The 20,294-nt window shown below is 42.3% G+C and overlaps 1 protein-coding gene across 7 annotated transcripts in view; it reads left to right on the top strand.

Moving 5' to 3' along the window:
- Positions 1–19,820, top strand: part of HMBOX1 (homeobox containing 1) — a 149,445-nt gene extending 129,625 nt beyond the window's left edge. For 2 of the 7 annotated variants that reach the window (XM_016213848.2, XM_016213851.2), the window contains 5 exons: positions 9,191–9,273; positions 10,762–10,857; positions 11,696–11,790; positions 12,031–12,102; positions 13,664–19,820. In XM_016213848.2, coding sequence (XP_016069334.1) covers positions 9,191–9,273; positions 10,762–10,857; positions 11,696–11,790; positions 12,031–12,102; positions 13,664–13,801 — 484 coding nt within the window. In that variant the 3' untranslated portion in view covers positions 13,802–19,820. The remainder of the gene's footprint in view (positions 1–9,190; positions 9,274–10,761; positions 10,858–11,695; positions 11,791–12,030; positions 12,103–13,663) is intronic. The other 5 variants (XM_016213850.2, XM_016213849.2, XM_016213854.2 and 2 more) reach the window with 5 other exon arrangements.
- The last annotated feature ends 474 nt before the right edge of the window (positions 19,821–20,294 follow it).

The raw sequence follows: 20,294 nt of genomic DNA, 5'->3' as shown, positions 1-20,294 counted from the left end.
TCTCAATGAACACCCAGGGTGGGTGAACAGTGTTAGCCAGGTTAAAGGGGAGCTCATTTGACCCCTGAGTTGTGGGAGGGTTCAACAAAGGAATAGTCGTGTTAGCACCTCCGTCCCCAGAGTGAACTGTCCCAACCCCTTCTCCTCCAGCCTTCTCCCTGCAGCGATCTTACTTCCTCCTTGTATGTTCCTGATGTTTTGAACTGCTTTCCCCTTGCTGGAGCTTAGGGTAAGTCTGAGCAAGTGCTTGGGCCCTTTAAGAGGACATCTAGGTCTACAGCAGCCCTCCGTCTCACCCACACTGAGTCCCTGATGATTTTCACAGCCAACATTTGTGGGGACCCCTTTTCCCAGCTCTGATGCTCCAGGCTGGGACCCCTTGCTCCTCAGGGGGTATCTCTGCAGCTGAGATCGCTGTCCTGATTCTTAACTGCCACACGTGGGTGTGGGACCTGCCCATTCTGAGCTTCCACCTCTCCTCCCAGTCGTGGCTTCTTTATATCCTTAGTTGTAGGACTTCTGTTCAGCAGATCTTCACGTGGTTGTCAGTGAGGGTGGTTCTGTAATTTAGTGTTAACTTGGATGTGGCCATGGGGGGGGGGGGCAAGCACAACATTTTCCTACTCTGCCATCTTGACTGGAAGTCCTTACTATACTTGCTTTATTATATATTTCTGAGCAGATTTTTTGTTGACTCGTACTCATATCAATAAACTGTGTGTGGTGTGTAACAGAAATATTTATCTGTACTTAGTGTTCCAAGATTTTAAAAAAGTCAGTGCTGCACAAGTTGAAGATGCAGGTGAATACAGCAATCTCAGCCCATTTGTTACAAGGAGCAGCCAATCTAAAAAAGTTGAGGAGAGCTTTGAAATGGGGGTCATTGTGGAAAATGTTTAAATGAAGAACAGTGTTAACCATCAGAAAGAGGCCAGCAGGGTGCAACTTGGATCACTAGGAAAAAGGGTAAAGTTAGAACTTTTCAGTATTTGACCAGACTTTGTAGAGAAGAAATTGCCCTACTCAGCTGACAGACTACTTACTTAAAGAAATAGCTGCTTACTCCAGTCTACTTGCCAGGTGGGTGCCTGTGGTAAAGTTAAGTCCATCAAGGTAGGACCTTGAATCATCATCTCTTAAGACCATTCCATTCTTTTTGTCCTGACTATTTACCCAGCGCATTCTAGGGCTGACTTAACAAATCTCCACAAACTGGGTGCTTAAAACAACAGAGGAGTATTTGCTCACAGTTCTGGAGGCCAGACTCTAAAACGCAGGCATCGGCAGAGTTGGTTCCTTCGGGGGCCTCCTGTGCCTCTCTTCTAGCTGCTGGCAGTTGCCGCCGATCCTTGGCTTACAGAGGCGTCACTCCGATGTCCGCTTCCACTGCCACGTGGTCTCCCCTGTGCTTGTGCTCTTTTCTTTTTCTTTAAGGACACTCTCATTGGATCTCCGGCCCAGTGTGACCTCATACTTACCATAACTGCGTCTGCAAAGACCCTGTTTCCTAATAAGATCTCTTTCTGAAGTTCTGGGTGGACGTGAATTCTCAGGTGGCACTCAGCAACTTCCTACACAAGCAGTAGTTGAAAGAGCATGGACCCAGAACACAAGAGGCTTGGCTCTGGTCCCAGCCAGCTCTGTTACTTTGGGGAAGCTTGTCATTGTCTAGTTCTCAAATGTAGAGGTTGATCAGTGACTAATCATCTAAGATTCCTCACTGTCCCGAGGTCCACGTTAAATGAAGAGGAGTCGTATGCAGAGCTGATTTGCAGCTCTGCCCGGCTTACTTTTCTCTGGCCCCTGGTTGTTTCTGTGGGTATTTTAAGGTATGAATAGTATCAGAGGGGCTTTGACATCTTTGGATAAAATAAAGAATATCCTGGTCTGTAAGTGAACTGAAGGTATTCCTTAGACCTTTATGGATCAACAAAGGACAATTGCTGTACATTCCGTTTATCTCTCTGCCTTCACTCGGTTTAAAAACAGAGAGAGAGAAGAAAAGGACATTTTTAAAATTACTTTGTTGCTGAAGATCATTTAACACATAGATACTCTCAAATAGGAGATGGAACAATTAGATTTCAAAGTGTTTTAGTTTAATGTTATTCTCTTTCCTGCCCACTGCCCAGTAATTTTACTAAGTGATGAAGAAATGCACACTGACTAGAGAGTGGGCAGTGTCTGACAATCCTGAAATCTCTGAATTACTGGAATGGTGAGGTTAAAATATCTCTTCAGCAGAGAGAGTTCGCACAAAGGCACAGAAAACAATGTTCGTTTACATGGCGTTATTCCTTGCTTAGGGAGTCAGTCCCTGTGTTTTCTAAAATATGCTCACTAAGACACAAAAGGAAGAATTTCTGGCTGCAATTTTTATAGTCTTCAGTGTTATTGAAATGAAAGTGCCTCAAGGACATTTCCATTTGTTACTAGCTTATGGTTTCCCATCTCTGTAAATTATTTTGCCACTTTTCATTTTAATTCTTGACTGTCATTTTCTGGCAAAAGGATCATTTGGTTTCTGTCTGTGAAGATATTCACCGATTACTCAGCTGACAATAATGTCCTTTGTCTAAAAAGTGTAGTACCCCGCGGATTTCTTTTATCACTTTTTTATTGTTACCTATAGGTTTCTTGATATTTCTCCCCCCTTTTTGTCTTAGAAAATGTGTAGGGCTATAAACAGTCTTATATGGGACAGAAGTATGTTTTGAACTCTCGAGCTCCAGTTCAGAAACAGGTCCCTTTAGGAGTCTTAGAGCCAAGTTCTCCTACAATTTATCCACCTGATAACTAGAGCTACCTGTTCCTTCAACATAAAGGTTAAAATGCTTAAAGGTAAATAATAAATAGTGTGTACTATTCCTAAGGCTGTTGGGGCGGGGCAGGTGCCTGAACCTGGGTGGTGAGGCTGTCTTGAGTGAGTTTTATTGCCATTCTGAAATATACCTGGAATCTCACCTTTCCTCTCTATTTCCATGCCTCATCCTGCTTCAGACCCTCTCCTCAGCTATTGCCGTAGCTGCCTGGCTTCTGCCTCGTTTCACCAGAGATATTACCCTACAAAAATAAGTTTGATCATTTAATATCCCTGCTTGAAAATGTTTGCTCTCAGTTGCCTAAAAAGTTAACTGCAAATTTTCTTATATCCTTTAAAATCTGGACCCAGTGTTTTTCTTCATTTTAGTCTTATATACAATCTATTCCAGCCACACACAACTCCTTCCCATCTCAAAACATATTAAGCTCTTTCATGAACCCCTTTTTCTTTTTTCTTTTAAATATATCTTTATTGATTTCAGAGAGAGGAAGGGGGAGAGAGAGGAAAACATCAGTGATGAGAGAGTTATTGATCAGCTGCCTCCTGCGCGCCCCCCCCCTCCCCCATTGAGGACCAAGCCTGCAACCTGAGCATGTGCCCTGACCAGAAATCAAACCACAGTCCCCTGGATCCTAGATCAATGCTCAACTGCTGAGCCATGCCAGCCGCGCTGTGACCCCCTTTCTTTATACAAGTTGCTTCCTTTGCCTCATATTATTTCCTTTTACCCATCCATACTTACTTATTTTCCATCACCTTTTATCCCTTCTATAGGCATATTTCTTTTAAGAAGACACTTAACACAGAGCAAGTGCCTCCTTAAAATTTTGTGCCTCAGGTGCTTAACTCTCCTCTCTGGGCTCTACTAAGAATCAGTCCACACAAATATAAATAAACAATCAATAAAAGGATTAGTGAGAGCACTTTCTTGCACAAATGTTGATAAATGTGGAAGGAGTAATAGAAAAATCACCATTTGGCAATAGTCATCAATGTATGCTGAAACTATTGGGTTATATTTTGATGAGGAATGATGTATTTACATAATTTAAATGGATCTACTCTACAACACACTTATTAATAACAAAAGGGCAAATAGGACCTTTACAGTGGGGAAACACACATTTTCTTGTGATGAGAAATCTTAACATCTAGTGTATTAGCAGCTTTCAAATATGCAATACAGAATTTTTAACTGTACTCCCCATGCTGTCTGTTATGTCCTCATGACTTATAGCTGAAAATTAGTACCTTTTGACTCCTTTTACCTGTTTCATCCATCCCCATCACCCACCTGTGGGTTTTGTTTTAGAGATCACATATAAATGAAATCATGCAGTATTTGTCTTTCTATGTGTGACTTATTTTACTTAGAATAATGCCCTCATTTCTAACCATGTTGTTGCAAATGGCAATATTTCATTCTTCTGTATGGCATTCTGAATAATAATACCCATTGTGTGTGTGCACGCAAATGCCACATTTTCTTTATCCATTCATCTCTCAGTGGGCACTTAGGTTGCGTACATGTCTTGGCTATTGTAAATAATACTGCAGTGAACACAGACTACATCTATCTTTTTGAGGTAGTATGTACGTTTTCTTGGGTACATACCCAGAAGTAAGATTGCTAGAGCATGTGGTATTTCTTTTTTAAAATTTTTTGAGGAACCTCCATTCAGTTTTCATAATGGCTGCATGAAAGAGGTAAAATACCTCTACTCCAAAAACTGTAAGTTGCAGAAGAAAGGAATTGGAGATGATACAAATAAATGGTAGGATTTACTATGATCATCGATTGGAAGAATTAACATTGCTTTGGTTAGTGTGGACATTGTTAACAATCTATAGATTCAATGTAATCCCCATCAAAATACCAGTGGCTTCCCCCCCTACAGAAATAGAACAAATAATCTAAAAAGTTATATTGAAACACAAAAGACCCTGAATAGCCAAAGCAATCTTGAGAAAGGTAGTTGATACCAAGCTATACTACAAGGCCATAGTAATCAAAACAATAGTACTGGCGTAAAAACAGACACATAGACTGATGGAACTGAATAGAGAGCCCAGAAATAAACTCACTTCCGTGTCATCAATAAATCTGTGATAAAGGAGACAAGAATATACAGTGGGGTAAAGACAGTTTCTTCAATATATGGTGGTGGGAAAACTGGAAGGTACATGCAAAAAAAAAAGGAATGACACCACTTTCTTATACCACAAAGAATAAATTCAAAATGCACTGAAGACTTAAGTGTAAGACGTGAAAGCCTAAAACTCCTGGAAGAAAATATATGCAATAAATTCTTTGAATTCCTCTATGCAATATTTTTTTGGATTTGTTTCCTTGTGCAAGGGAAACAAAAAAATAAGCAAATGGACTACATCAAACTAAAGAGTTCTTACACAATGAAAGAAGCCATCAACAAAATGAAAAGACAACCTACTGAATGGAAGAATATATTTGCCAATGATAGATCCTATAAGGGGTTAATATCCAAAATATATAAGGAACTCATACAACTTAACACCAAAAACAAACAAACAAACAATCTGATTAAAAATCTGAATAGGCACTTCTCCAAAGAGGACATACAGATGGCCAATAGACATATGAAAAGATGTTCAGTATTACTAATTATCAAATAAGTGCAAATTAAAACCACAATGAGATATGCCTCACACATTCCAGAATGGCTGTCATCAACAAACAAGTGTTGTCGAGGATGTGGCGAAAAGGGAACCCTTGTGCATTGTTGGTGGGAATGCTGACTGGTGCAGCCACTGTGGAAAAGAGTATGGAGCTACCTCAAAAAATTAAAAATAGAATTACCATATGATTCAGCAGTTCCACTTCTAGGTATTTATCCAAAGAAATCCAAAACACTAATTCAAAAAGATATGTGCAGCTCTATGTTTATTGAGCATTGCCCGCCAGGCGTGGCTCAGCAGTTGAGTATCGTCCTAGGGTCCAGGAGATCGGGGTTCGATTCCTGGTCAGGGCACATGCCCGGGTTGCGGGCTTGATCCCCACTCGGGGGCGTGCAGGAGGCAACCGATCAATGACTCACTCATCATTGATGTTTCTATCTCTCTCTCCCTGTCCTTTCCTCTAAAATCAATAAAGATATAATATATATTTATTGTGGCATTATTTATAATAGCCAAGATAGGGAGGCAACCTAAGTGTCCTTCAATGGATGGATGGATGGATGGATGGATGGATGGATGGATGGATGGATGGATGATGTGTTACATATATACAATGGAATATTAGCCATAAAAAAGAATGAAATCTTGCCATTTGTGACAACTTGGATGGACCTTAGAGGGTATTATATTAAAAGAAATCAAAGACAAATACCATATGATTTCACTTACATGTGGAACCTAAAAAAACCCAACAAAATAAACAATCAAAACAGAAATGCACACAAACAACAAATTGATGGTTGCCAGATCGGGGAGGGGTTGAGGGAATGGGTGAACTGTTAAAGGAAGTGAGATATACAAATTTCCAATTATAAGTATAGTTACTAGGCTATAAAGTACAGTGTAGGGAATGTAGTCAATAATATTGTAATAACCACATATGGTTTCAACTGAGTACTATATTTACCGAGCTAATCACTTTGTAAGTTATATTGACATCTAACCACTATGTTGTACACTTGAAAGTAAGATAATAAGTATGTCACTGTAATTGAAAAATAAAATAAATTTTTTTTTTTTATAGAAAGGACAAAGTTTTCTCATCAGAAATGAGGAGTCAAATTAAGGTTGAAAAGCGTGGGTTTTTAAAGAAACCAATTAATTCTCTTTAATGACTTTGTCCAGGAACACTTGGTACCCTGATAGAAGGATGGAAGAAAACATGTGGAAGGTGCTCTCTACAGGGTAGGGGATTGGCTGGATAGGTATGGTGAAGGGACAGAAAAGCTAAATAAAGCTAAAGTTTCTCCTTAGGGATACTGTTGATTTGGCTGACCCTGGAGTGAGGCTACGAAATGAGGGGTGAGGCCAGGAGAAAAGCAATAGATATACAGAGTTTTTGAAGTTGGGTGCTGGGAAGGTTAAGGGATTTAAGATTATAAAGAAAGTGAAGAATAAATTATTTTGAAAAGGAGGAGTATGTAAGTAGAAAGTTGGGGAATTTCAGAATTGAATATTATGAAGGTAGAATTCTGAGGGTTGAGGCTAGAAAACATGTTTTCTTTCAAAACACAGATGGAAACATATCTGTGTCTTGAAAACCTCAATTTCAGGGTGAAGTCTTTACTACTTAAAGAACAGACAAGGCTCATCATAAGCTGGCCCCATTCTACTTTTCCTGGCGAATGTGTCCTCATTTCTCCTTGTGAACCCCGTATTTTCTCCACACTGCACAGAACCCTGAAGGTGTTTATCTACTTTGCCTCTGCACATGCTGTTCCCCTTGCATGAAATGCTCTTCCTCCTCCTCTTGGCCTTGTAAGCTCCTGCCCATCTTCAAGCTTAACTCAGGCGGCACTTCCTCTGTCAAGTCTTTCCAGGCTCCTGCAAAAAAAACACTGAGCATGTCTTCATCTTTGTTCCCACAGTATTCTCTTTAGACTGTGGAATTTCACAAGTATATTGCTATAGTGCAAACACATAACAGTAGGTGTTTAATATCTGGTTTTGTCGTCTTTGCTGTTGAATTTTAAATGAACGAGCTAATCCAGTGCTTTTCACATGTTAATGTACATCCGAATCACCTGGAGCTCTTGTTAAAACTCAGATTCTGATTTAGTCTGAGATTCTCCTTTCTAACAAGCTCCTCAGTGATGCCAGTGATGCTGGTTTATGGAACACATCCAATGAGCCTTTGCCCAAGTAAATAGTGGAAGTGTAGTAAAGATAAAGTTCAGTAGGAACGTGGAAGTGGAGCGCTTAGGGGAACCGAGACTTGAGAAATCCTCACTGTGAACACTGGGTTCCTAAAAATGGTAGCAGAAAATCACGTGGGGAAAGATACTTACCATGGAATAAAGCAGGAGACCAGAGTGGAGGACTGTAGTTGAAAAGCCTGGGATGCTGTAGTTCTATGACTTATGTCTTCGAAAAGGAGGGGTTGTTCAGTGCTGGCAGCTGTTTTGTCGGGACTGCAGCAAAGGATGCTCTCCACGGAGCGGCAGTGTCAGAAGTCAGGTGTGGGGGTTCACAGGAAAGGTTAGGGGCCTCTAGTGTTTATTCCAAGTAGGATGGCATTTCTACCAATGTGGACAGGAGAGTAAGGGAAGGGTGAAAGCTGCTTTCGAGGGGATAGGAAGCCCCTGAAGAAATGGACGTACTAGAATTTGACAAAGGATAATTTGCTGATTTTAAGTTTGCGGGTTCCAAGTACGAAAATTATTTTTCTTTATTTAAACTCATAAATGACAGAGAAAGTTCCACTAATAAGCATTCTATTCTCACATATAACCTTATGGGTCTGATGACGCTAAGGATGAGTGCAGTCAACCTAATTTCTTTTAAGCACTGTTACACAGAAGGTACAGTAAGTACTGTTGCACTATCTAACGTAGGGAAAAGGCAAGAATAAAGAAACGTTTACATCTCCTCCCACTAATCCCCTCCCCCCAAAACGAACTAATCAATATTTACAGCCTGATGTGCACTCTTCTAGCTTTTATTCATGCAAATTTATGTGCACAGACAGGAATTTTTCAAATTCCATTGTTGTGTTTTTGCAGGCACATTACTCTGCAGACTCTTTCTCACTTAGGGATATGTCATAAACATCCCTCCAGGTCAGTGGATAGAGCTCTAACTTGTTTTTTTCCCCCCTGGTTATTTTTAAATAGCTGTGTATAAATATAGATGTCCATAATTTGTTCTACCATTCTCCCATTGATGGAAAATTGGGTAATTTACAATTTTTGCTACTACAAACAATATGACACACACACAAAAAGTCCTATTGTTACCAGTGCCTCAGTAACAGAACTGTGATTTCAGGCCAGCCATGCACATTATAGTAACTTTTATATCAAGGACATTTCTAAATGAAGCGTAGCAGTGGCTAGGCCTGTGCTATCCAGTGTAGCAGTCACTGGTCACATGTAACTATTGAAATTTGCTAAAATTAAATAAAATTAAGCATTCACTTCCTCAATCAATCAGCCTCAATTTCAGGTGTTCAGCAGCCACATGTGAGTGGTGGCTACCGTATTAGACAGCACAGAACAGACCGTTTCCATCCTCAGAAAATCCCACCAGACAGCCTGGACTAGACACTCTAATGCTGTACCCTAAAGAAGGAAAGATTTGTCAGTGGCTAGTGTTGTAATGAGAGCACATTTTTAAAAGTACAAACTCTGTTTTAATTGGTTGCCTCTGCAGTTACTTCAATGAGAATCAATATCCAGATGAAGCAAAGAGAGAAGAAATTGCAAACGCTTGCAATGCAGTTATACAGAAGCCAGGTAAGACAGCAAGCCCGGGCTCTGCGGTGCGGCTCTCAGCTTCAGGTCATCATTTAGGACATGAAAGCCCCTCTGACTCATCCCAGTCTGTGCCATCCTCCTATGGAGAGTCACAGCCCTATCCTGGTCAAACCAGATTTCTTGGGGACGTGATTGTGCTACTACAATCAAATGTTTATATGGGGACGTTTCCAGGGAGTGTCCCTGACTAAGATGTGAGACCTTGAAATTGTTTTTTAAAGGACTACAGATTTCTCTTTCCAAAAACATAGCATGAATATATCAATTCCAAAATAATTTTAAATATTTAATCAGGATTTGTTAATGAAAAAAATTGAGATAGACCTTTTTCTTTTTTTTTAACAATTGTAAATTGTATAATTTATAATTGAAGAAATAATTGTTTTAGGGCTTGGCTTCTGTCTCCTTCCCACATTGGGACGACTTCTGCTCAGCCAAGAGGAACTTAGGGTAATTCCTTTCTGAGGCCCTGTTCTCACACAAGTCAGTGGAGCCGCTTAACACTCAAATCTTTTCTTCCAGGTGCTAAGATAGTCCACATTTCAGTTTTTGTTACCAGAAACCACTCTCAGTTTCGATGATCCAGTTGATCTCCATTAGGCCCGTTATTGTGATTGGCTTAAAGGCTATAAATGAGAGTATAAATGCTTTATAATAATTAAGTAGCAATTTATTCTCCATTAGCTAGACGCCTGACTGCTTAGCAATCTGGAGCCTACAAACTCAGCTCCAAAATCATCTAAAAGTCCCAGCCCTAAAGCTATGGGAACTCAAAACTCTTCTTGAAAGTTCACCCTAGCTATCGAGGCCCTAACCCGTTTTCTGGTGTCTCCACCCACATGGATTACAAGCTGAAATGAGAAAGGACAGGGGAGGAGGGAAAGGTGGGTTCTTGTTGGCAAGCATGGTGCTGTCCATAAGAAGTCACATTTGATAGCAAAAAGGTAATAAATCTGAAATGCACCTGATTGTGCTGTGTTCCAGCATAGTTACAGTGATGGTTGGAGCAACCTTTAGTCTCCAAGAAAACACGAATAATATCCGCTGTCTTAAGACAGCAGGAAACTAGTTGATACAAGATTTGAAAGACATAAGAAAACCTGCTAAAGAATAGCGTATTCATCTAGAATGATGCTAATTAAATGAAGCCTCTGTGTGCTATCATGTGAACATGAAACCCTTGCAGACTGACTGTGTGGAATCCTTTAGTATTTAATACTGGAATTCTTTAAGATTGTGTGGCTTTCTGAATTCAAGTATTTTATGTTACTAGTTGCTGTTTGTGAATTTACTCCATAATAATTTGAGTATGAACATTGTACTAGGTAATGCAAAAAAAAAGAAAAAAAATCCCCCTGTATCTATTATTTCAGCAATAAATGCAATCAGAAGAACTTTAGAAAAGTATTATTCCTTAAAACTAGTCTCAAATATAGATTATCTGAATTTTACTGCATGCATTTACAGGCAAAAAACTGTCAGATCTGGAACGAGTTACCTCCCTGAAAGTGTATAATTGGTTTGCTAACAGACGGAAGGAGATCAAGAGGAGAGCCAATATCGGTAATGTATCAGAGAGGCTGCTTTCCCCTCCAGGCAGTTACGGACATTGTGTTTATTTTAAGAGCGACTTCAGTTTAGAACTGCAGGTCTAAATTACCCTAAACTTGAAGCCTAATAAGAATTGCCATTACGTTTTTCTTCACTGTATTTTTAATAGCCCGAAGTTAGTATTACTTAAGCTACTTGTGTTGTTATAATAATGCCATTATTATTTCTAAAACTCATTGTTCTTAATGTTCTAGACTCTAGAATTAGACATGGTCTCTGAGCAATTACTCCTGTGGTACTTGTTAAGGTCTCGAGAGGGAATGTGATACTCTAAGCTTCTTTTATTATTACTGGGCTATGACTTCAACATTAAGAAACATCTGATTATTAGAATTTGAATGAAAGACTTTCAGTAGACAGGGAACATAGCAAAAGGCAGAGATTTCTTTTTAAAAAGGGAGCATTTAAGAAATGAATTGATGAGACTGGGGTGGGGGATTGGTTTTGAGCGTCTAAAATTGTATTTCATTTATAAACTTACTCCCTCTTCATCATTAAAAATCTCAAGACACTTTATAGAACTCCAGCACAGGAGGTCTGTGAAAGCACCTAACAGTCAACCACGCGCACGCAGCGCACACAGCATCAGGGGCCCAGAATGCAGCCGTGCTCCTCCCTGGCTTTTGTGCGCTGAATTCCATCCGTCTGCAGTTTAAAAGAAACAAAACATAGAGAAATCTAGGTTCTCGTTTAATGATGTTCTAATTCCTCAATACAAAGATCAGTTCGTTGTTTAGGCCATTATGATGATATAACAGATAATTTAGGGATCTATTTGCTTTTTTCGAAGAAGCAGCAATCCTGGAGAGTCATGGGATAGATGTACAGAGTCCAGGAGGCCATTCTAACAGCGACGATGTCGACGGCAATGACTACTCCGAGCAGGTGAGTAGCTGAGCAGAGGTTCTCGATTACAGAGCAGGCGGGACAGTATGACAACTCAATTCTGTGGGTGCGTTTGGTAGGGGGTGGGGGAGAGGAGACAATCTGATGTCCCTCCACACTGTACTGGTGGGTCTAGTTAGATTTTTGTGTAATCTGAAAGGAATGTGGTAAGATTCAGTTGTCCTGTTGACTTTGTGAGAAATCGTTATTCACCCACATGGATTTATTGTCATACAACAGGATACTTGGCAAGTACGCAATGGGGAGGAGGAGGAGGGAAGAAGTTCAGAGGGAGGCAGAGAAGCAGAGAAGGTAGAAGAAGAGAGGAGGATCTGATCCAAACAAGCAAGTTACACCATTCACCACACACACACTCACTGTTTGAGAAATACTAGGGGCTGCTGGGTAGCTGTAACCCAACCTAAACACGCACCACGCAGCGCACAGTGGGAGCCCCCCCACTGCCCCGTCGCAGTGGGAGCCCTGTGCCGAGATGAGTGGTTCTTCCAGAGTCTCCGGCACATTGACACACACATCCTCTCATAAGTGCATGTCCTCTCACCCTACCGACTTATGCTTCATTGCTTGGAGGAAAAATATATTTAATTGTAGTCACTGGATGGAAAAATTCAGTAACTAAGAATGTGGGAAGTTTTCCCCCCACGTCAGTTGACAGATTTCATTAAAATTTTTAAAGGATTAAAAATTCATTTCCGTTTGGAATATATATGGTCTCTTCTCCTGGACCCCAGAAAGAAAGCTTTCCTATGGCGTATACCCCCTTTCCTTGCTCCAGCAAGCTTTTAAATCTAGTCCACTGTATTTTTCCTTCTGCTCCCGTTTCTTAGCCTGTTTACCAGCTTGAGCACAGATACTGCAAGAGTGCGTGCACTTCATGCCAGATCCTTATCCATGAAAACGAGAATGAAACAGTGGCCCGTGCTTTCCGAGGGTTACCTGTTTCTCTCTAGGGCTCCAAATCTTAGCTCCACTTCTTACTCAAGAGAGTGTTCTATAAGTCTTTCTAATTGGAAACATTCCTGGTGTTTTCAGTCTGCTGGGGTAGATGGATCATTTCTGTCTTTTTTCCAGAAGCCCTGAGGGCAGCACACACCCTTTTTCCCCCTGAAGGGACCCTTTCCAAAGCTCTTTGATGCAGTTTCCCTGAGGGTGTGGCAAGTGAGAAACCTGCCCCTTCTTTGTAACACTGTGGTCAGTGCTTCGGAACACCCTGCAAGGCCAGTTTCCTTCCCAGCTCTACTGTTTAACACCTGGAGCTGTGTGGGAAGGAGAGCTTCACACTCCCGCTAAGTAAGACACCCACCACTTCCCTCACAGCAGCTTGCAGCAGGAGACAGTCATGTCCAGCAGTTATACTTCTGTCCTGTTGTAATTGGGAGTTTGTTTTTTAAACAAAAGTGCATTTTTATCTGTAAGATACTGGCATCTGTCTAGCTTACTGTCTAGTTTTCTTGGTTCAGTAGAGAGATGCCATGAATTCCAGTAATCTGCTTGTAAGAGCACCAGTCCAGAATTTAATAGCTCACTGGCATGGCCTTCAGTGACTAGTGCTCTAGTTTTTGCAAAACTAGAATGAGCCAGGTTTGATTGTTATCACCAGCAATCTTCCCGAAAGAAGGAACACAATGCACAGCAAGAAAAAACATTTTCATGCTTATTTGTTGAATCCTAAACTGTCAACCAGAAGTCTCTGGACCTATTTCCATTCAGTGTCTCCTTAAATACATTTGCCTCCACTCTGTCATGAACCCCTCCCCCACACGTTCTGCCTCCCCTTGCCCCAGCATGTCTCTGTGTAAGCCAGAGAATTTACCAGTCTTCTAACATGTGTTTCTTATTTCCGCACATCTAGGATGACAGCACTAGCCATAGTGACCACCAAGACCCCATCTCATTAGCTGTGGAAATGGCAGCAGTCAACCACACGATCTTGGCATTGGCCCGGCAAGGAGCCAACGAAATCAAGACGGAGGCCCTGGACGACGACTGATCAGGGAGGGTGAACTCGAGAGTTAACTTAGTTTAGACGTAGCACCTTAGCAGACTTTCCTCGGTCCTTAACGTGTTCTTACAGTATAACTTGCAGTTTCTTGTATGTCAGTTAGCCGTTAGGGTCTTCTTGTTCTGTGAAGATGGCATGGTGCCCCCAGCCTTTGCATATACTCTCAGTATTAATTCCCAGTAAGTAATAAGCAACCAACCAACCAGACTTCCCTCTCCCAGCCCCGAGGCTAGAAAATCTTGCTGCTCTGTCTTAGCATTCCAAGAAAGTGCTTCCAGGTATTTAGATTGCCCTCAGTTCTCAAATACTAGGCCACATATAAAACCTTGGGTACCGTAGATTCCTGTCACACTAGTCTGTACCCCTTTCCCTCCTTGAGACTGATAGGATGCAAGCTGAGGCAGTGTGGCCCAGGACTGACAGGCCCCATGTGGGGGGGGGGGTGTGTCCCTAGAGCGAGTGGGAGCAACTGATTTCCAGCTGCAACAAGCGGTGCCTCACAACAGTCACACTGTGGCTAGTTACACTCCTGGGTGCTGTGCTAAGACTGTCAGTGGAAAATCCGGATCTCAGATTTTGGTTGATATTAACATTAAGATGCCTGACACAGACATCCATTCCCCTCACAAGCTGTGTGACTTAGTAGATATAATACTGCCTTCTGTCTTTGGGACCATGATTAAAACAAGAAAAGACAAAAGTAGAAGTCATTTAAAAAATACACACCCCAGCTTGAGAGGCATTGGAAAAAACAGGAATTATATGGACGCCAAGTCCAGCTCTCAGAACCACTGTACGTTAGGCATAGCGCAGGCCCACACCTGTCTGGAAAGTGCTGGGGTTGTCACAGCTCTGCTTAACCTCCCGCCTGTGTCCCCTTTCCCTGCCACCAAAAAAGTCTTTCAAGGATGAAGCTAAGGTCAAAATGAGTGAATGAACTTTCCGTCTTTGTGCCCATTAACAAGCCCCCTCAGTATGAGAGGCTGGTAGAGGACTTCAGAGCGGGATTTTGCTGACTGACTGTCACAAATGCTAACACTTTCCTACATAGGAGCAGGAAAAATGGGGGACATTTGTCACTTACGTGGTGGGTCTGCGAGATGTGACAGGTGTGACTGCTTCGGTGTTCTCTCTACTCTGTCCTTGGAGAGGTGTGAAAAGCTGTATTACTACAGGCAATTTATTTAATAATTGGAAGCCATATTAATAATGGATGTGGTAATATTTGTAAAGTTTAATCTACTTTAAGCAGCAGTAACTAATGGAATTTTTTTCCTTGATCACATATGTAGCACTTTTGTTACTTTTAAAAGATATTTATATTTGATAAATCTTTTTTTCATTTTGAAAACTCAAAATACCAAACAGTGAACTTGCGTTATAAAGTCACCCTGTGATCACCTTGTCATCTAGTAGCAAAATGATGAACTATTCATGCATCAAAGAAAATTACATCTGCCGGCCTTGTATGAAAATGATTCTCGGCATCCCGGTTAAATGACACACTGTCACTCGGTAAGGAAACAGCCCTCAAGGTATCAGCAGAGGGTGTGTCTGAAAGAGGCTCAAGTGCCGTCTGTTTTCTGCCTCGTTCCCTCTCTCCTTTCTGTGCACAATGGAGCCTTGTGTAAAGGAGATTGTGGGGCTGGTTATTAAGGAGGGCATCGGTCTTTCTGTCCATTACCTGAAAACTATTTCTAAAATAGAAGGAAGGCGCCATTTCCTTACCTCCTCCCCATCAGATGTATTCAGCTCAAAACCATTGAGAGAGAGTGAGACTGACTGTCCTCTTTCTCGTTAGTGAGATAGTGCATGTCCGCCGGTATTTAGCTGGTCTGACTCCACTGAAGGCCCCTGCTGGCGAGACCAGCTCGTACCTGTTAACTCTGCTCACATCAGCACGAGGAAGCCTGTACGAGGGCACGGAAGTGCCACTTTGTATAGGTCTGTGACTTTAAAGAGCTGTCGGCAGGGCCTGGCCTGCTCTTGTCCGTGGATTTCAGGGGGAAATGTATATACTTTTTCAGCTTCCAAGAATTGAAGTAGAACAGAGTAGCCTTTTCTGTTTTACTGTATTACTTGAACCAACAAATTCAAGAGTAGCATTTGTTATTCTCAGGAATGATCCCCTCATTTTCTTTCTTGGTGTGTTTGACTTTTTACTTCGATTAGGAGATTGTGTTATCTTTCTTTGCTTTTATATTACTTAAAGAAATAGAACATTGTATCTTTCCATTTCTGTGGAATTTTGTTGGCTTATTCTAGGCTGAATCAGAAAGAAAAGGAGAAAGATACACTGACAGGCCACATCCATGATTTATTATTGTAAAGAGATTATTATAATTGATAGCTTCTTTATGATGGGATTGCTGGTGCCGTTTGTTCTCGCTGGTCTTTTTAAAGAAACAGACTCAAACTGTTAAGAAGACAGCTGCAGTTTCTAAAGACCTACAGTGTTTGCCAGAGAAGAGCTAAAAGGTTTCATTGTTTTAAGACCTTTACGGAAGGAGGGGAAATAGAATAAAGGAGAGTGCGTATCCATGGGGCAGTACCAGAGCCTGTCTGGCAACCTGGAGAAAGCAAAAGACTGTCTCCCACTGCGGGATCGCGCCGCTGTTGGGTTTAGTAGGAACGGGAGAAGGAATCTTTCACCCAGATTCTCCGTCAGGGAGGCCTGCTGGCTGGCTCTTACCACTGCCTTACATATAGCTTCTTTTTCACCAGGAGTAAACATTTAATCCTTTGGGGCCTGGATTTAAATCTACCATTGTTTTTGTTACCCTGCTCAGTTCCACTATCTTGTCCAGGTTACCTTAGTTACTGCAGTGGCTTATGAAGTTGCCGCTAATTTGTAGTATCTTTGGATGGTCATTTTTTCTTAAGCTTTTTTAGGTTTGAGATGTGATGTTAAACTAGAAACCCTAAACTGCTCTCACTGAAGGGAATGGAATGGCCGGGCCCTGAGGGAGTCCCACACTGGCTTCTTGGTGGTCCCGTCCCTCTTCTCTCCTCACTAAAGGGCCAGGGCAGAGGGGTACCTTGCTCAGTTCATCTAACTTGTCTGTTGTTACTTTCTTAAGACTTCATTAAATTACCATGGTCACATGGGTACACTTCCTACCCTTCTTAAAACAGAGCCTTACAAAGGGACCTTTTAAAGATGGACTGTCCTAATAAAATTCTGCCTCTTTTGACCATGCTAACATTCGATGAAGGCCAAGAGAACAGTACAGTGTGCTCCTTATCTGAGACCTCCTGGTGCCAATGAGTATAGACATTTTGATGTATTTCAGCAGAGTTTGTAATGTTAGGGTAGCCCTTAAGGTAGTTTTCTTTACAATCTCGGTCCTGTAAGCAGTAGGTAAGTGTGGTTACCGTCCACCTGCCTGTGGAATCTGTACAGTTCCCACACATTGTCATTTGGTGGGACAGCCCTGCCCCCACATTTCCTTATTCCTTCACAGGAAGAAAGGTCCGAGAACAGGAAGACCCCTTCAGGGTACCTAACTTCAGCGTAGTAGAGGTGACCACCTAGAAAGAGGTGAATGAGGAAGAAAAGCTCATAAATACTGAAGTGTGCAAACCCAGTGCTCTAGTTCCCAGATTTGATGGCAGGTTGCCTGCTGATCAGCAGTAGCTCTGCTGGAGCCAGGTATCCATATAAGTTTTTACCTCAAAGCGGGGGACTACATGAGCTCGCAAATAAGGTTGTTTTTTTCTCTGTTTGGCCTTTGTCTTTGTAAACTTCCCTCTCGGATCCCAATCTTCAGGCGCCAAGTGGAGACTGACTCTTGTTTCATCAGGAATCTCTAGTGACATCCTCTCCGTCTGTGAACTACAACCCTTCCATTTTCCTCCGGGCTCCAACACCAAGGCCTCATCTTGCGCTAACTTCTTTGCTGGAATTTGTTTTCAAAGCAGACGCCATAGGTAGGAGTGGCCTGTCTCCTCCCACAAACACTCCTTTCTTCCTCGCAGCCCTTTTTTTTGGACCAGCTACCTATTCTACTGACCAGCTACATTATTTCTGCCCGTAACAGTGGAAATAACCCTTTTTCCATAAATAATCTCCCACCCCTGTCCTAAAAATGTGAACTTCAAGAAGTCCTCACTCTCTTTGTTGTTAAGAAGGGTATGGTTAGAAGTAGCCTTCCCATCTAAGTCATGGCTTGCCTTTTTTTTTACTTTTTTTGTTCAGAGAACCACCAGAGTATTTTTTCCCTAGTGAGTCTCAACAGATTCTTAGGCAATAACTTTCTTGTTGTTGATCTGTGCTCAGCAGCACTGTCCATTGAATGGTCCTGACCCTCTGCTGTGAGCTGATTTTCTGTATCACTCTCAGCCTGTGATTTAGATCTTATGTCAGAGTGGTGGTAGGTTTTGTCATTTTGTTTTCGTGATTATTAGTGATGTTTTACTACTGCATTCATCGGGTCTGCACTGAGACCAGCCAGATCCATTGATAGCTTTACTGAGCCGGCATTGTCAAGATTTCCCACTGGTGGTGTCTTTGTGGGGTGAGGGGTGCCATGGGAGTGGGACACAGGTGGGAATTAGCATGTGATACATTCCTTTTTGTGTGTTCTCTAAATAGCAAGGATGCTTACTCAGGATTTGGGGATCCGTTGTCAGCCATATTGAATCTGACAAGCTGAGCTGTGTGCCCTGGAAACCCTCTTACTGTTACTTAATTTCCATGTGTCTAATTTACATTACCTAGTCATACCTAAGTTACCCAGTTGAAACGCATTGTACCCTAATGAGAACAGAAAGTCTTCCTGGGAGGCAACTGTGAATGGCCTGGGAGGGCTTCCCTACCGCAGGCGCGGCCAGAGCAGAGGCCCTTTCTCTTCTGTACTGCGGCCTTCTTTAAAAGGGGCGATTTCTTTCCCGCTCTCAGGAGAACGACTGTACTGAGGTGGTGGGAAAGGCTTTTTAATACATCAAGCCTAAGTGTCCATTTGCCGAATACATAAATCCTCTCACAGCAGGTCATGTTCCGAAAGGCTGTTCTCGGTTCTGTTCACTTGTAAGCGAAGGTGACGAGCTACTGCTCAAGCGTCCTAGGGCCACGGGTTCCCTCGCTGACCTGAGGCGCAGCTTCGTTCGTGTCTGTGTCCATTCAAAAGCTAGGAGTTTATGGTTGAGAGTTTCGTCAGCGTAATTGTTTCTTGATGGGGATAAGAAATAGCAAAAAAGAAAGCTAACGAGCCGAGAAGCCCAGTTTGCTGCAACATTGCTTTTCTTCTCTGATCAAAAGGGGAAAAAACGGAGGAGGGAGATTTCAGTGCTCCCCAGGAGTTCACGTCCCTAATCGTCACCCAAGGAGCCTGAGCATGTAGATGTCTTGAGATTACAGATGAGCGTGTCCCTGGACTCTTGTTATACTTCATGTGACACCGGGGCCTTCATGTGAGCAGAACTAAATCTAGTCGGTCCCATTCAAGCGAGAGCTGACGGGCACTTTCACACCACTGACAATTGACCACGTTTCTCACCATCGTCTCATTCGCTAGCTCCCTGAGAACACGGGGCAGGAAGCTTCTGCAGGAGCCTTTGCCTTTCTCCCCTGATTTCCCTTTTGACAAGTTTTCAGATCAGTTTGCCCCCTAGTATTGTCCCCTCCGTGGGTGTCCGAGTCCCTGCACCGCTGCATGGTGGGGCAGCCTCGTCACCACATTGCCGGGGCAGGGCATGCGCACTGCATGGCGCACCTTGTGCATCTCGGGATGCTAGCTGCATCTTCATTCTCTCTTTAAAATAAAAGTGGCTCTATGCAGCCATAATTCACTCTCAAATTCACATCGGTGTGCTGTGAGCAAACAAAGGTTTGCCTGCATCCTTCCAAATTGTAACCATGGTAATCGAGGGGTGGCACAGAATGAGTATATAAAAATACAATGACACTTGTTCTGAATGACTGAGTGTCCTCCTGACATGTAATTAGCTGTTTTAGTGAGATGTAGATTGGCATGGTCATAATTAAAAGGATTTCTGTTCTCTGTGATTGGACGTGGCAGCTCTCCCATTCCCTGTTCCCTTTTAGCACGAATGCTCCCGAGAACATTTGGAACAGCAGCTCAGTAAACTAAAATAATGACATGGTGTTTGTGTCCTCTCCTAAGTGAGAGAGAAGGATTTGGAAATAGTTCAGCTTCAAAATGGAAGCCTTTGATTATGATTCCCCATTTGACTTCTAAAGTGCTTGAAACCTGCCTCTCACATCCAGATCCAACCTGCTCCACATTTGGCAAAGTTACAGTCAGAATCCCAAACTGAGTCAGCCGCCAGCAAGACCTCCAGGTCTCTCTGTCCACTTGCCAGCCAGCCAGCGTCTGGTGTTGGCCTGACTCGAGGCCATTTACTGCCTAACCAGCCCCCTAGAATTTAAAATTTTTCCTTGGTTACTTGATATTTCCATTGCCATCACCGTCAGAAAGTATTTCTCAAATAGGCGTTCACATAGGAGTTAAATAGGGTT

This window comes from Miniopterus natalensis, chromosome 4, assembly GCF_054644295.1.
Source record: "Miniopterus natalensis isolate mMinNat1 chromosome 4, mMinNat1.hap1, whole genome shotgun sequence".
Lineage (NCBI taxonomy): Eukaryota > Metazoa > Chordata > Mammalia > Chiroptera > Miniopteridae > Miniopterus > Miniopterus natalensis.
The sequence above is the reverse complement of the archived record's forward strand: the minus strand, read 5'-3'. Positions and strand labels throughout refer to the sequence as shown.